At 49.7% G+C, this 17,563-nt stretch overlaps 1 protein-coding gene across 1 annotated transcript; it reads right to left on the bottom strand.

Moving 5' to 3' along the window:
• Nucleotides 1–4,023: 4,023 nt before the first annotated feature.
• Nucleotides 4,024–11,013, bottom strand: LOC121274048 (complement C1q-like protein 4). Its single transcript, XM_041181185.1, has 4 exons — nt 10,890–11,013; nt 9,803–9,880; nt 7,505–7,610; nt 4,024–4,868 (listed from the first exon to the last, which is right to left on the bottom strand). The coding sequence occupies exons 1-4, from the start codon at nt 10,905–10,907 to the stop codon at nt 4,465–4,467; spliced, it is 606 nt and encodes a 201-aa protein (XP_041037119.1). The 5' UTR covers nt 10,908–11,013; the 3' UTR covers nt 4,024–4,464.
• Between the last annotated feature and the right edge of the window lie 6,550 nt (nt 11,014–17,563).

The following is a 17,563-nucleotide window of genomic DNA, read 5'->3' as shown; positions in this document are numbered from 1 at the left end:
TCTCCCATCGTGACCCCTCTCTCCAACACCCCAAATCTCCCATCGTGACCCCTCTCTCCAACACCCCAAATCTCCCATCGTGACCCCTCTCTCCAACACCCTAAATCTCCCATCGTGACCCCTCTCTCCAACACCCCAACTCTCCCATCGTGACCCCTCTCTCCAACATCCCAAAACTCCCATCGTGACCCCTCTCTCCAACACCCCAACTCTCCCATCGTGACCCCTCCAACACCCCAAATCTCCCATCGTGACTCCTCTCTCTAACACCCCAAACCTCCCATTGTGACTCCTCTCTCCAACACCCCAAATCTCCCATCGTGACCTCTCTCTCCAAGACCCCAAATCTCCCATCGTGACTCCTCTCTCCAACACCCCAAACCTCCCATCGTGACTCCTCTCTCCAACACCCCAAATCTCCCATCGTGACCCCTCTCTCCAACACCCCAAATCTCCCATCGTGACCCCTCTCTCCAACACCCCAAATCTCCCATTGTGACCCCTCTCTCCAACACCCCAACTCTCCCATCGTGACCCCTCCAACACCCCAAATCTCCCATTGTGACCCCTCTCTCCAACACCCTAAATCTCCCATCGTGACTCCTCTCTCCAACACCCCAAATCTCCCATCGTGACCCCTCCATCCAATATCCCAAATCTCCCAACGTGACCCCTCTCTCCAACACCCCAAATCTCCCATCGTGACTCCTCTCTCCAACACCCCAAATCTCCCATCGTGACCCCTCTCTCCAACACCCCAAATCTCCCATCGTGACCCCTCCATCCAATATCCCAAATCTCCCAACGTGACCCCTCTCTCCAACATCCCAAATCTCCCATCGTGACCCCTCCATCCAATATCCCAAATCTCCCATCGTGACCCCCCTCTCCAACACCCCAAATCTCCCATCGTGACCCCTCTCTCCAACACCCCAAATCTCCCATCGTGACCCCTCTCTCCAACACCCCAAATGTCCCATCATGACCCCTCTCTCCAACAGCCCAAATCTCCCATCATGACCCCTCTTTCCAACACCCCAAATCTCCCATCGTGACCCCTCTTTCCAACACCCTAAATCTCCCATCGTGACCCCTCTCTCCAACACCCCAAATCTCCCAACGTGACCCCTCTCTCCAACACCCCAAATCTCCCATCATGACCCCTCTTTCCAACACCCCAAATCTCCCATCGTGACCCCTCTCTCCAACACCCCAAATCTCCCATTGTGACCCCTCTCTCCAACACCCTAAATCTCCCATTGTGACCCCTGTCTCCAACACCCCAAATCTCCCAACGTGACCCCTCTCTCCAACACCCAAACTCCTCCAAGTCTGCTCATCAGGACTTCATTGATGTCAGGCATCCCAATTTGCCAGCAATTTCTAAGTGACTCAATAAATTTACTTTTTTTTTGTACATGATTTCACCCATTAAGGCAAGACAGGATGCTTTGGAAAGTAACTTTAAGAAATTTATTAAAAGAGCAAGGTTTGCTTAGCAACTCGAGTCCGTGACTTTTACAACTTCACCTGGGCGATCAGTCTGTCGATATGTAACCCTCTCAAGACTCTGGCTGGGACACAACCCCACTTGTGGAGATGTATATGTAGTTCTTGCCTCGGGAGTCTTCACTTCTTGTTTAGTGATCACCTTATGTCAGAGTCAGGCTTTTTCCAATTTAATAATTAATTGGTTAATTAATTGATTCTTGACCATAGTAGGCACCTGGCCTCAGTATCTTCAACAAGAATACAATGGAACTGTTTCACTGTGTCTCTCCATCTAATCACTGTTCACAAAGGCAAGCTCTTTGAGGTCAGACTGATGAAGAGTCATAAGGACTGGAAATGTTAACTCTGTCTTTCTCCCCACAGATGCTGTTAGACCTGTTGAGTTTTTCCAGCATTTTCTGATTTTGCCTCTTTGAGGTCGTGGTGTACGCTCTCTCAGGAACTTAGCAGAGTTCCAAGCGTTACACTGATGGAATAACTTTTCAGAAACTGCTCTTTCTCACCCCAGCATAGAAATTTATTGCAATTAACAATTAACAAGCTTTACATGAAAATTTACATTAATATGATTGTTGATTCATTAATTGTAACTCATTTAAGGCTCACTGCTTGTACAATCATCTGTTTTGTGACTAGTTACAATCTCAATATAATGATTTCATTAATGCATGCGGTTAACGCAAAATACAAAATAGCTTGTTTAGCCATGTGTTAGTATCAAAATGGCTTCCTTGACCTTGTTAGCTTTAAAATGAATGTAATATAAAAATGGTCTAAAAGTGGTTGAGATAAACTAAAGTCTAATCACCCTGGCCTACACACTGGGAGTTGGGGTCGGGGGGCAGGGGATACTGGGGAGAGAGTGAGATAAACCTCATTGGAAAATTTAAGGGAGTGGGTGTGGTGAATTTTGGTTTAGGTAGTGGTGCTGGATATTTCCTCTTGTGGAGAAGATGAGGACAAGGGGACACAATTATTTTAAGACGGAGATAAGGAGGATCGTTAATGTACTCAGGGGTTTGTTAGTCTGTGGAATTCTCTTCCACAGAGAGCAGTGGATCCTGGGTCATTGAATTTATTCAAGACTGAGTTACACAGATTTCTGATAGATTGGGGGGGAGTCAAGGGATATGGGGGAAAGTGGAGTTGGGACTTCAGTCAGGTCAGCCATGATCTTACTGAATAGCGGAGTAGGCTCAAAGGACTGAATAGCCTACTCCTGCTCCTAGGTTTTATGTTCCCATGTGGTGGTGAAAATTTTGGGGTAATAGAGAAAGGTGTCTCGATGGATTGGGGGGTATTGGAGGAAGTGGTCTAACGGAGGAAGTTGAGATATTGGATGGAGGAGACTTGGAAGAGTTTGGGTATTGGAGAGAGGGGTCACGATGGGAGATTTGGGATATTGGATGGAGGGGTCACAATGGGAGATTTGGGATATTGAATGGAGGGGTCACAATGGGAGATTTGGGATATTGAATGGAGGGGTCACAATGGGAGATTGGGGTGTTGGAGGGAGGGGTCCTGATGGGAAATTTGGGGTGTTGCAGGGAGGGGACCTGATGGGAGATTTGGGGTGTTGGAGAGATGGGTCACGATGGGAGATTTGGGGTGTTGGAGGGAGGTGTCACGATGGGAGATTTGGGGTATTGGAGGGAGGGGTCCCAGTGGGAGATTTGGGGGGTTGTGAGGAGGGGTCCCAATGGGAGATTTGGGGGGTTGTGGGGGGGAGGTCCCAATGAGAGATTTGGGGTGTTGGAGAGAGGGGTCCCAATGGGAGATTTGGGGGATTGGAGAGAGGGGTCCCAATGGGAGATTTGGGGGGTTGGGGGGAGGGCTTCTGATGGGGGTAGATGGGATACTGGAGGGGGGAGTCACAAAGTGGGAATAGTGATATTGGAGGGAGGACTTCTGATGGGGGAATTGGGGTATTGGAAGGAGGACTTCTCATGGTGAATTGGGATATTGGAGGGAGGGGTCTCGATGAGGGAACTGGGGTATTGGAAGGAGGGCTTCTGATGGGGGAATGGGGGTATTGGAGAGAGGGAGCCCAATTGGAGAATAGGGTTATTGGAGGGAGGGGTCCTGATGGAGGAGTTGTGGAATTGGAGGGAAGGTTTCTGATGGGGGTTTTGGAGGGAGGAGTCCCGATAGGAGACTTGGGTTTTGGAGGGAGGTGTCCCGATGGGGGAGTTGGGATATTGGAGGGAGGGGCCCGATGGGGGAGTTGGGATATTGGAGGGAGGGGCCCGATGGGGGAGTTGGGATATTGGAGGGAAGTGCCCGATGGGGGAGTAGGGGTATTGGAGGGAGGGGTCCCGATGGGGGAGTAGGGGTATTGGAGGGAGGGGTCCCGATGGGGGAGTTGGGGTATTGGAGGAAGGGGTCCCGGTGGGGGAGTAGGGGTATTGGAGGGAGGGATCCCGATGGGGGCGTAGGGGTATTGGAGGGAGGGGTCCCGATGGGGGAGTAGGGGTATTGGAGGGAGGGGTCGTGATGGGGGAGTAGGGGTATTGGAGGGACGGGTCCCGATGGGGGAGTAGGGGTATTGGAGGGAGGGGTCCTGATGGGGGAGTAGGGGTATTGGAGGGAGGGGTCCCGATGGGGGAGTGGGGGTATTGGAGGGAGGGGTTGTGATGGGCGAGCTCGGGTTTTGGAGGGAGGGCTCCCGATGTGGAAGCTGGGTTATGGAGGAAGATGTTTCAGTTGGGGAGCTGGGATGTTGCAGGGAGTTTTTCTGACAGTAGTTGGGGGTATGGGAGTATCGGGTGTCCGGTGAGCTCTCTGGATCGTCTCCTCACTTTGCAAAAAAATAAATGTGCAAATATTGAAAGGTTGCAAAGAAAGGATGAAAATGTTCCATGGATTTGTCAAGCGGCAGCTGTTGATTGGACAGAGTGGACCGTTCCTCACGGGAGCCCGGCTCAGTCTGTAAAGACCAGAGACCCTGCTGGCTCATGCCTCATCAGCCTCCAGAAGGACTCCCTGGAAGTTCATGGCTCCCAGCCCACTCCATGTGTTTCCGGTCTCCAGCCGGACAGAGACTTGATCACCTTTGTTGAGGGACAGTATTGCGGGCATGGACGCTGTCTGGGCTTGTTCGCTTTTCAGTTTGCTGTGTAAGTAACTCTGTCTTTCCTCATTCCTCATCAGGTGCACTGCAGTATCTTCTGCTTGCGATCCCCCGAGCAGTGAGTAAGTGAAGTGATAGGTGCCGGCCACCGGAGCAGTGAAAACCCCAGTCAAGGGGTTGTAAGCTGATCCTTTGTTGACAATAATTGAGTCGTAAATGAGGCGTTGCTTTGCCGTTGGGTTCTTGCCGTCAGACACTTTAGCGTGGAAAATGACACTCGGCACGTCTAGAAATGAAGGTTACGGTGGTGAGTGAGGAGCAAACAGGCAGGAGCCAATAAGAACAACAAGCATTGCCATTTATGTAGCACCTTCAAAATCACAAAACATCCAGAGGGGCTTCACAGGAGTGTTCTAAAACAAAACGTGGCCCTAAAGCAGGTAAGGAGATGTCAGGACAAGTGACCAAAAACTTGGTCAAAGAGATCCAATTTGAGAAGTGTCTCAAAGGCGTGAAGAGACAGAGAGGTGGAGAGGTTTAGGGAGGGAATTCCAGAGCTCAGGGCCCCCCTCCCCAGGCAGCTGAAGGCACAGCCGCCAATGGTGGAGCGATGGGAATCGGGGGATGGTCAAGTGGCCGGAATTTGGAGGAGCGCAGAGATCTCAGAGGGTTGTAGGGGCTGTAGGAGGTTACAGAGATAGGGAGGGTTGCAGGGGCTGGAGGCGGGTTGTAGGGGCTGGAGGGGGTTACACAGATAGGGAGGTATGTACGGGCTCAAGGAGGTTACAGAGTTAGGGAGGGTTGTAGAGGTTGGAGAAGGTTACAGAGTTAGGGAGGGTTGTAGTGGTTGGAGAAGGTTACAGAGTTAGGGAGGGTTGTAGGGGTTGGAGAAGGTTACATACATAGGGAGGGGTGTAGCGGCTGGAGGAGGCTACAGAGATAGGGAGGGGTGTAGGGGCTGGAGGAGGTTACGGAGATAGGGAGTGTTGTAGGGGCTGGAGGAGGTTACAGAGATAGGGAGGGTTGTAGGGGCTGGAGGAGGTTACAGAGATAGGGAGGGGTGTAGGAGCTGGAGGAGGTTACAGAGATAGGGCGGGTTGTAGGGGCTGGAGGAGGTTACAGAGATAGGGAGAGGTGTAGGGGCTGGAGGAGGTTACAGAGATAGGGAGAGGTGTAGGGGCTGGAGGAGGTTACAGAGATAGGGAGGGGTGCAGAGGCTGGAGGAGGCTACAGAGATAGGGAGGGTTGTAGGGGTTGGAGAAGATTACGTACATAGGGAGGGGTGCAGAGGCTGGAGGAGGCTACAGAGATAGGGAGGTTTCTAGGGGTGGGAAGAGGTTACAGATACTAGGAAGCTGTAGGGACAGGATGAGGTAACTGTGATAGGCAGCATGTAAGGGCTGGAGGAGGTTACAGAGATTGGGAGGGAAAGGAGGCCATGGATATGTTTGAAAATTAGGGTGAAAATGTTAAGATTGCTGTTCTTGCACTTGGTTTAAAATTGCATTATTCAGCTGAAGTTACCTCTCCTCATTCTTTCGACCACAATATATCCCATTTCTCATGTTAAATTGAATGTGTCGTGTGTGTTCCCGTTTCCCTTCTAAAATTACATGATGTTTGACGCCCTTTATCTGGCAATGTCAGCATTTATAATCTAGCTCTAATTGCCTCAGGCCCAACGACAGTGAAGGAACGGCCGATATATTCCCAAGTCAGGATGGTGAGTGACTCGGAGGGGAACATCCAGGTGGTGGTGTTCCCCATGTGTCTGCTGCCCTTGTCCTTCTAGATGGTAGAGGTCATGGGTTTGGAAGGTGCTGGAAGGTGCACTAAGGTGAGTTGCTGCAGTGCATCTTGTAGATGGTACACACTGTTGACACTGTGTGTCGGTGACAGAGAGAGCGCATGTTTGTGCATGTGGTGCCAATCAGGCTGCTTTGTTCAGGGTGGTGTCAAGGTTCTTGAGTGTTGTTCTTGAGTGGGAGCTGCACTCATCTAGGAAGTGGGGAGTATTCCATCACACTCCTGACTTGTGTCTTGTGGATGGTGGACAGGCTTTGGGGAATCAGGGGGTGAGTTACTTGTTGCAGGATTCCCAGCCTCTGACCTGCTCTTGTAGCCACAGTATTTCTATGGCTAGTCCAGTTCAGTTTCTGGTTAAGGGTCACCCCCCAGGATGTTGGGGGATTCAGTGATGGTAATGTCATTGAATGTCAAGGGGTGATGGTTAGATTCTCTCTTGTTGGAGACGCTCATTGCTTGATACTTTGTGGCTGGTGTGTTAATTGGTTATGACAACTAAGGTCATGCTTTGCTGGGCAGCAGTGACCCCGATAGTCCAAATGCTTCAAAGGTTTGGGAGACCTACAGCGGGCAACTCAAAGCACGGCAGAAATACCACCAGTGGCTTCTTCGTAAGATCCTACACATCTGGTGACAAGAAAGGTGGTCAAACAGCAGCATCGTGTCCCAGGCCATTGATATAAACCACTCAGACCAGCTCCGCTGGAAGGGTTGTGTTGTTCGTATGCTTGATACCAGACTATGGAAGCTCTACTGCTTTAGTCAGAATTCAGTCATGACAGGAGGCTCCCAAAAGCACAGTAGAAACCTTTGAGGGGTATCCTCAGAGCATCCCTGAAGAGGTCAAACAGCCCTGCTGACTCATGGGAGTCCCTGGTTTGTGACCGACCAAAATGGAGAAAACTCATTCGGGAAGGCACCAATCACAGAAGCTTCACTGGGAAGGTGCAGAGCGAAAGTCGAGGCCTCTGAAGGAGTGCACAGACCCTCAAACAACCTATCTACCCAACCCTTGAAACTCCACCCACCCCACACGGCAGAATCTGCAGATCGCCAGCCCAAAACCAACCAAACTCAAAAGATTATAAAGCCCAGATCGAGTATGTTCTCACTTACATTTCTTTAGACTCGCCACCTCTTCTTCCAAAACAGTGATCCTCCTGGTCAGGGCATCAATCTCTTTAATTTTATTAATTGCGTCTTTTATATCCTTAAAGGTTATCTGAAACAATTCGAAAAGCCAGTTTTCAATGTTCCTCGTATTGAGTGTGAAGGAGCTGCATCGATGGAAGGAGGCATTTCTTTCTCAGTGAGGAGCTCCCTCAACAGTGACCCTCCGACAGTGCGGCACTCCCTCAGCACTGACCCTCCGACAGTGCGGCACTCCCTCAACACTGACCCTCCGACAGTGCAACACTCCCTCAATACTGACCCTCCGACAGTGCGGTGCTCCATCAACACTGACCCTCTGACACAGCGGCACTCTGTCAGCACTGCCGATTCGACAGTGTGGCACTCCATCAACACTGACCTTCTCAGCGCTCCCTCAGCACTGACCCTCTGACAGTGCAGCACTCCCTCAGCACTGACCCTCCAACAGTGCAGCGTTCCATCAACACTGACCATCCGACAGTACAATGCACCCTCAGCACTGACCCTCCGACAGTGCTGCACTCTCTCAGTACTGACCCTCCGACAGTGCGGCGCTCCCTCAGCACTGACCCTCCGACAGTGCTGCACTCTCTCAGTACTGACCCTCCGACAGTGCGGCGCTCCCTCAGCACTGACCCTCCGACAGTGCGGCGCTCCCTCAGCACTGACCCTCCGACAGTGCGGCGCTCCCTCAGCACTGACCCTCCGACAGTGCGGCGCTCCCTCAGCACTGACCCTCCGACAGTGCTGCACTCCCTCAGTACTGACCCTCCGAGAGTGCGGCGCTCCCTCAGCACTGACCCTCTGACAGTGCAGCGCTCCCTCAGCACTGACCCTCCGACAGTGCGGCGCTCCCTCAGCACTGACCCTCCGACAGTGCAGCACTCGCTCAGTACTGACCCTCCGACAGTGTGGCGCTCCCTCAGCATATACCTTCCACCAGCCCATTGAGTCCATACCCAAAATGAGATCATAGTACCACAAATGCTAGCAGACATGAAGTTTGGACCCATAGCCTTTAGATGGTTTATCCTAAATCTAGAGCCTTAAACTTCCCAGCCACAGTCCACATATAAGTACATTAAAAGAAATAGGAAAAGTGTGAGGTCATTCAGCCCCTTGTGCCTGCTCCCCCACTTAATAAGATCATGACTGATCTGATTATGGCCTTAACTCCACTTTTCTGCCTGGCCCCATAACCCTTGACTCCCTTGTAGATCAAATATTTGACTAACGCAGCATCCACTGCTCCCTGGGGTAGCGGATTCCACAGTGTTAAGACCCTCTGAGAGTAGAAATTCCTACTCGTCTCAGTCTGAAATGGGGGACTCCTTATTCTGAAACTGTGCCCCCTCGTTCTAGATCCCCCCATGAGGGGAAACGTCCTCTCCGCACCCACCCTGTCGAGCCCCCTCAGAATCTGATATGTTTCAATAAGATCGCCTCTCATTCTTCTAAACTCCAAAAGGTATAGGCCCAACCTGCTCAACCTTTCCTCATAAGACAAACCCCCAGTCCAGGAACCAGCCGACTGAACCTTCTCTGAACTGTCTCCAATGCAAGTCTATCCCTCCTTAAGTAAGGAGAACAGAACTGTCCACAGTGCTCCAGGTGTGAATACACTCCACATGGTTGTCAAAAAGCAACTGAACTGAGAGGAAAGGCCAGACCAAACACCCAGGGTTAATGTGGAAAGGATAGGGTGGATGAAATCTGGAAAAGTAGCTGTTCATTGCTAATATGGGAAATCACAATGGCTCTGACCTACTTGCTAGGGCATCTCATTCTTGCACAAGCTGATAGCTGAACCCGGTTCTGACCTGGACAGACATTACTTGGCAAATCAGCAGCAGAGCATGAAAAGGCAACTTCTGCTATTGGTTCACTATGACCTGGGATAAAGAACTTCTTCCTGACACCAACCCTTAATGTAACTGGAACCTTCTACGTTATCACATTCACTGCCACAGTCCCTGGAGTCACATTGCTGCTAGTGAATCAGAGAATTGTTAGAGAGCAGAAGGTGGCCATTCAGCCTGTTGTTTCTGCACCAGATCTTCAAATGAGCAATCTGTTTGTGCCATTCCCCACTCCCAACCCTCTCCCCGTAACCCTGCAAATTCTCCCTTTTCAGAATACAGTCTTATTCCATTTCAAAAGCTCTAGTTGAACCTCTCAGGCAGTGTATTCGAGGCCATAACCACTCGCTGTCACACAAACTACCCTGGCTTCTCGATGAGCATGTTTATACCATACACTTACCTCAGCTAGTCTGGGACAGTTCTGAGAGGTGGTGGCTTTGGAGACACATTGATAGAGGATCAAAAACAGCCAGGTCACCTGTCACAAACACAGCAATAAAACACAAGGTTTAAGCAAGCATCCACAAAAGCTGGTCATTAGACCTGGCTCCTGCAGAGTCTGACTGCACACCTCTTTGACACATAATAGTGTTAGTGGTCTGACAGTTTGTGCTGATTCCAGTCTCCCTCAGTACTCCGACTGCACAAACAGAAAGAACAGGTCCATGCATCACACCATTTTAAACAAAACAAAAGTTTGGGGGTCAGACATTCCCTGCTTCATTCCCCATGACAATGCCTTGACCAGAGTCGATTTGCCTGGTTTGAATTTAAAGAAAAGCTTGGCAGTTAATCATTCCCTGGTGCATTCTCTATGGCAATACCTCTACCAGAGTCCCTGGAGTCACATTGCTGCTAGTGAATCTCCTTGTAGCAATGAACAGCTACTTTTCCAGATTTCCATTTGCCAACCATTAAGCACTCTTTTCCAAGCAGTATAAATTGTTGTTAACTTTGAGATTTGTGAAGTTTATGAACCTGTCCTGGTGAGTTCAAGATGAAAAGCTTCAACAGCATGTCTCTTTTTTCAGCAATACTCCAGCTTACACATCATGGGTTCAATTATACATTGGCAACCCTGCTCCCACTCAACATGCTACCTCTCTTTGGTGGAGCACCAGTCACCAATTGTTACATTCATTAGCAGAGTTCACCCATCGATCACAATCTCATTAATGAGCAGCACATCCCGGTGACCAGTATCCTGTTTGGACAGCAGCGTGTTCTGTCCAAGAACGCCACTTACATTTCCGAATTTCTCAAACTCCTGAACTTCTCCATGTCCCCGAGTTACCTTTACTCAGATTGCTGCACTCTCCAGGACAGAGTCCCATCCTTAAAACAGTCTCTCAGCAAATGAAGCAGGGAATATAATTATTTGTGAATTCATTCATGATAATCTTATAAAATAGCCAAATCCAACTAGAGAGAATGAAAAGACAGGATTATATTTCATGGCAATGAGGTTGATTTTAACTAACACGTACCTTCCCTGTTTCACTCATTTTTGTTTCAGTGATCCTCCAGCTTTTGGAGCTGAGTTACCTTCTCCTTCTGTCTCTCCGGAAGGAGGGGTGTTGTCTCTGAGTTGCTGCTTACATAGCAGGAAGTGAGAAGGAGGGAATGGAAATCAGAGCAAAATCCACAGCAGAAATGAAACCAGTGAAGCAGAACAAGTAAAATAGAATCAGTCAATTACAGAACAGAAAGCCATTAGGTGCATCATTTCCATATCAGCTCCCTGCATGAGCAAATCAGCTAGCCTCTCCCCCACCCTTTCCCCAGAGCCCTGCAATTCCTTTTTGTCTTCAGATAATAACCCAACTCTCTTCTGAAAGCCTCGATTGAATCTGCCTCCCTCACGCTCGGGGGAAGTGTACTCCTGATCCTAACAGCTCACTGTTCAAAAAGGCTTTTCCTCATGTCACCATTGCTTCTTTTGACAGTCACCTTAAATCGCTGTCCCTCTGGTTCTCGATGCTGCTGCCAATAGAAACAGTTCCTCTCTGTCCAGATCCCTCATCATTTTGAACATTTCTCTCAAAGATCCTGTCAATCTTCTCTTCTCCAAGGAGAACAGTCCCAGCTTCTCCAATCTATCTCCACAACTGAAATTCCTGATCCCTGGAACCATTCTCATGAATCTTTTCTGCACCTTTTGTAAAGATTTTACATTGTTTCGAAAGTGTGGTGACCAGAACTGCACATAATACTCCAGGATAATTTAAAGGGTTCACAGAAGAGAGTTTCTGGGGATTCTCTGCCTTCAAGACTGCCGTGACCTGAGTGAGAGAAGAAGCCTCAGATTCGTGGTCAGTGTTGACGGTGTCTGGGAATTTCTGATGGAAGATGGCTGCTAGCCAATGCAATTCAAGGTCCAAAATGATTGAGTGGGAAGTGGGAGATCGTACATAGTAGAGCCCGAGTTGGGACTAGCTGTTAAGGAGTTAGCTTTTAAGTGATCAGTTAGCAAGGTGAAGGAATTAGTTGGTAGTGTTGAGAGATTAGTTGTTAAGGGGATACTTGTTAAAAGGTTAGTTTGTAGGGTGAAGTGATTAGTTCATAAGGGGTAAGTTGTTAAGGGAGTCTCTCGGGATTGAGGATGACTGGCTTCCACTCGGGTTTAATGGGTTCTAAGATGCCTGATAAGTCTAATGTGCAATCTGCAGACTCTACCATATACAGGGCAGGTGGCGCTTGGTGGGGTTGGGTAAATGGGTTGTTCGGAGGTTTGTGTGCTCCCTCCAACACATCAACTACGTCTCTGAATGCTCCTAAGAAAAACTGTCAATGTGCTCAGTGCCTTCCCAAACAAAGCTTCTCCAATTTAGTCACTCACAAGCCAAGGTCTCCCATGTGTCGGCAGGGATGTTCGATCTCTTCAGAAATGCTTTGAGGGCATCCTTAAAGTGTTTCCACTGTCCAACCTGGGAGTCTTCTGCCTCTTCCAAGTTGTGAGTGGAGCAGCTTTGCGAGTCTAGTGTCAGGCATAGGAACAGCAGGTCCCATTTAGCAGAGCGAGTTTGTGAATGGCCTGGAAGTTGGCTTGGGAGATGAGGTCTTTCTTGTCACTGGATTTGGAGGATCATGCATGGCCACTGCTGGTGGTAATTCTCCAGTGATTTGAGATGCCTGCTGTAGGTCATCCAAGCCTCCGACCCATACGGTAGTGCAGGGATCACTGCTGCCTGGTAAATCATCACCTTAATCTCACGTTTGCATTCTAGGTCCTCAAATGGACTTTTTACAGTCAGCTGAAGGCTCAGGTGGCATATTGGAGGCGATGTTGAATTTTGTTGTCTGCGTCTGCATTCATTTGGAAGAAGATCCCAATTTAGGAAAGCTTAGGTCCACATTTTCCATGATTTCACCATTGATCAGAATCGGTGGGTGAAGGTGTGGTGCTGGAGGTGGTTTAGAGAGGATCTTAGTCTTCTGGGTGTTTAATGAAAGGCCCATTTTCTCATATGCATTGGGATTAGTTGTTGGGATTAAGGGGTTAGTTGTTAAGGAGTTAGTTGTTCAGTGGTTAGTTGTTAGAGTTAAGGTTGAGAGTTGTTAAGGGGATAGTTGTTATGTGGTTAGTGGTATCGTGCCAAATTTTGATAATGTGTTGGCTGTATCATTTCTAAATCTACTATTACATTGATTATCTATGTATTAATCATTTGAGTCCCCAAAAGTCAGTAAAGCAATGCTTTTTAAGTGAAAAATATTAGTCCTTATAGGTATTTTATTTCAAACCATGCGGCATTTTGAATCACTAGTCTCTAGCATAGCTAGAATTTTATTATGCAATGGTTTAATGATTTAATTCAAGCTGATTAAAAACATGAATTACTGAAAACTTCATTTACTTCTGACAGGGGGATGGTATATAGAGGGACCACTGCTTTTCTTGATCTATATTAGTAACCTGAACCTGGGTGCACAGGGCACAATTTCAAAATTGGAAGATGATGCAAGACTTGAAAGTATTGTGAACCGTGAGGAGGTTAGTGATAGGCTTGAAGAGGATTTACACAGGCTGGTATGTGGAATGGGCAGACACGTGGCAGATGAAATTTAATGGAGGGAAGTGTGAAGTGGTCAAAGGAACAAGAGAAGGTGTCATAAAATAAAGGGTACAATTCTGAAGAGAATGCAGGAGCAGAGGGGCCTGGGTGTATATGTGAATAAATAATTGAAGGTGGCAGGGCAGGTTGTGGAAGCAGTTAATAAATTATACTGAATCCTGGGCTTTATAAATAGGGGCACAGAGTCCAAAATCAAGCAAGTTATGAACTTTCATAAAACACTGGTTCAACCTCAATGGGAAGAGTGTGAATGTTTTCGAAAGGGTGCAGAAAAGATTTACAAGAATGGTTCCGAGGATGACTTCAGTTACATGGAGAGATTGGTGAAGCTGGGGCCATTCTCCTTTGCCAGCAGAAGGTTGAGAGGAGATTTGTTACACGTATTCAAAAATCATGAAGAGCCTGGACAGAATAAATGGGGAGAAACTTTTCTCATCAGCAGAAGGTCGAGAACCCTGAGGTGATTAACCACAGAACCAGAGTCGAAATGAGGAAAGGTGGTTTGGATCTGGAATGCACTCCCTGAGCATGTGGCGGAGACAGGTTCAATTGTGGTTTGTGGCTTTCAAAATGAAACTGGAGAATTATCAGAAGAGAAGATTTTACGAGGCTACGTGGAAAAGGTGGAGGAATGGAACTAGCTAAGTTGCAGTTGCGGAGAGCCGACAGAAAGACAATGCGCTGAATGCCCTTGTTCTGTGCTGTAACCATTCTATGATTCGAGTACAGGTATATTCAAGGAACTTGAAGAACACAGGGGGTAAAAAGAAGCTGAAGGTTACCCTGATAGTGTGATGAAGAAGGGTGGGAGGAGGCTTGTGTGGAACATTCAGTATCACTTCCAATATGTTATCTGAGCCTTCAACTGACTGAGGATAGGTCTATTTCTTTCTGTGCTGTAAATTCCATGTCAAGTTTCCAGCAGGGAATACAAACACTACACTGCATTTCACACACTCAGGCCATGACAGCCAAGGAATCAATGTTCAGTAGGCAAATGCAGCAGGGTGGCTTGGTACATTGATGCTGCTTTAGGATCTTGAGATTCAAAGACTCTGCAATGCCTGTTTATGAGAAATTGTGTGCACGGAGTTGTAAGGTCTGTATGATTTTTACAGTTAGGGAGTTGTACAAGAGGGTTCTTGCTATTGCTGTACATTGACTCAGAGACATTCATCAGTAGCAGTGTGAAGACCAGGACCTTGGGCAGGGCCTTCACTCCGCCACCTCCAAACCTCCCCAGGCTCCGGATTCATAGCCACACTGCAAGCTGGGACATTGTGGTCAACTCTTGCCGTCTGGCCTGAACTCAAACAGGAACTCGTGGCCAAGCCTACCCTTGTGCCTCACATAAAGATGCAGACAGAAATCATTCGATGTGATCCCCATGCCAGCTGCCTCTGTATCACACATCAGGCAGCCAATGGATGGCCAACCAGCAAAGCAGAGTTTACCACCCAGCAGTGAATATTAAAGCCTTTAAATAGAAGGTGCTGGAGCAATGCCTCGGTCCACTCCAGCTGCACTGCACACCTAGTTCCAGCCCCGTCCAGAGACTTGAGAACAAAAATATGGCCTCGCATCCCAGGGAGCACTGCACCGTCAGAGAGGCAGAGCCAAGGGAGAGCTACATTTCGGAGGGGCAGGACCCAGGGAGTGCCACACAGTTGGAGAGGCAGGACCGAGTGAGTGCCACACTGTCGGAGGGGTAGAACCAAGGGAGCATCACACTGTCGGAGGAGCAGGACCCAGGGAGTGCCACACTGTCGGAGGGGCAGGACCCAGGGAGTGCCACATTGTCGGAGGGGCAGGTCCCAGGGAGTGCCACACTGTCAGAGGGGCAGTATTAAGGGAGTGCCACACTGTCACAGAGACAGTACTGAGGGAGTGCTGCACTGTGGCAGGGACGGTACTGATGGAGTGCCGCACTGTCGGAGGGTCAGTACTGAGGGAGTGCTGCACTGTCGCAGAGACGGTACTGAGGGAGAGCTGCACTGTCGCAGGGACGGTACTGATGGAGTGCCGCACTGTTGGAGGGTCACTACTGAGGGAGTGCTGCACTGTCGTAGGGACGGTACTGAGGGAGTGCTGCACTGTCGGAGGGTCAGTGCTGAGGGAGTGCTGCACTGTCGGAGGGTTGATACTGAGGGAGTGCTGCACTGTCGGACGGTCGGTACTGAGGGTGTGCTGCACTGTCGGAGGGTCGGTACTGAGGGAGTGCCGCACTGTTGGAGAGACAGTACTGAGGGAGTGCCACACTGTCGGAGGGACAGTACTGAGGGAGTGCCGCACTGTCGCGGGGATGGTACTGAGAGAGTGCCGCACTGTCGGTGGGTCAGTACTGAGGGAGTGCCGCACTGTCGCAGGGACAGTACTGAGGGAGTGCTGCACTGTCGCAGGGACAGTACTGAGGGAGTGCTGCACTGTCAGAGGGTCAGTACTGAGGGAGTGCTGCACTGTCAGAGGGTCAGTACTGAGGGAGTGCCGCACTGTCACGGGGATGGTACTGAGGGAGTGCCGCACTGTCGCGGGGATGGTACTGAGGGAGTGCCGCACTGTCGCGGGGACGGTACTGAGGGAGTGCCGCACTGTCGCGGGGATGGTACTGAGGGAGTGCTGCACTGTCGCGGGGATGGTACTGAGGGAGTGCCGCACTGTCGCGGGGATGGTACTGAGGGAGTGCCGCACTGTCGCGGGGATGGTACTGAGGGAGTGCCGCACTGTCGCGGGGATGGTACTGAGGGAGTGCCGCACTGTCGCGGGGATGGTACTGAGGGAGTGCCGCACTGTCGCAGAGACGGTACTGAGGGAGTGCCGCACTGTTGCGGGGATGGTACTGAGGGAGTGCCGCACTGTCAGAGATTCTGCCCAGCCTTGCTTGATTTGTGAGACCCATTTCATGTTATTGAAGTTGCTTTGAAAATTTTCACTTTGTTTCTTCCTGTGTCGGCTCTCCCCCTCCCCCCTCTTCAGTAAAGCAGAACAAGAGATCGAGTTGGGCAATGCACAGGATGGTACGTTGTGGTCAGGCAGAGGCCAAGAGCCTGAGGTCCTGGTGAGTCAATACAAATGTCACAAGGAACGTTAGCATTTATTGTAGTGGGAGCAATACAGAACGAGGAAAGTTTTGCTGCAGCTTCACATCCAGAGTCCTGTGGACAGAATTGCTCTCATTTTGGAAAGGATATAAATGTGTTCGAAGCAGTTCGGAGAAGGTTCACTGGGCTGGTTCCTGGGATGGGGGGTTTGTCTTATGAGGAAAGGTTGAGCAGGTTGGGCCTGTGTCCATTGGAGTTTAGAAGAATGAGAGGTGATCTTATTGAAACATATCAGATTCTGAGCAGGGACTCGACAGGGTGGGTGCAGAGAGGCTGTTTCCACTTGTAAGGCAGGTTAGAATGAGAAGACATGGTTTAAAAATGAGGGGGTTCCACATTTAAGACTCAGATGAGCAGGAATTTCATTTCTCTGAGGGGCATTAGTCTGTGGAGTTCTCTTCCTCAGAAAGCAGTGAAGGCTGGACCATTGAACAGATTCAAGGCTGACTTAGACAGATGTTTGATTGACAAGGGACTCCAGGGTTATTGGAATTGGGGGTGTGGGGGTGGGGGGTGGGGGGGGCGGGTGGGGTGGAGACAGGCAGGAAAGTGGAGTTCAGGCCACAATCAGATCAACCGTGATCTTATTGAATGGCGGAGCAGTCTCGATGGGCTGAATGGCCTCATGCGCCCACCCCCCTCCCATGTTGCTCTGAACGTGACAGGTGTGTCAGGCCCTTCAGCTGAGACTGGCTGTGAGTGGGGTGTGCTCAGCCCAGATTCAGACCTGTTTGGTTAGAGGGGGGCGGTGGCAGTGACTGAGAGAGCTGTTTGCTGCCGGGGAAGGTCTGGTTACCCTCCCACACTGAGGCTGGTGGCCTCAGACATTTTAACTCGCTGTCACTAACGGGCAGTACCCGGTGGGAGAGATGCAGGATACATCCCCCATTGTCGCCACGAACACTCCCAGTCCAGCAGCTCTCTCCTCATTTAATCCAACTCAAATCTCCCTGTGATTGTACAGCACAGGTGGAGGCCCTTCGACCC

The sequence above is a fragment of the Carcharodon carcharias genome (assembly GCF_017639515.1).
Source record: "Carcharodon carcharias isolate sCarCar2 chromosome 29 unlocalized genomic scaffold, sCarCar2.pri SUPER_29_unloc_2, whole genome shotgun sequence".
Classification (NCBI taxonomy): Eukaryota; Metazoa; Chordata; class Chondrichthyes; order Lamniformes; family Lamnidae; genus Carcharodon; species Carcharodon carcharias.
The sequence above is the reverse complement of the archived record's forward strand: the minus strand, read 5'-3'. Positions and strand labels throughout refer to the sequence as shown.

What these genes read in the sequence shown, in the direction of transcription:
- LOC121274048 (XM_041181185.1), bottom strand. An exon ending in ACTGTCCCAGACTAGCTGAG is followed by an intron (nt 7,611 to 9,802) that starts GTAAGTGTATGG and finishes GAATTGTTTCAG; the next exon opens with ATAACCTTTAAGGATATAAA. An exon ending in GGTGGCGAGTCTAAAGAAAT is followed by an intron (nt 4,869 to 7,504) that starts GTAAGTGAGAAC and finishes CTTCATTTCTAG; the next exon opens with ACGTGCCGAGTGTCATTTTC.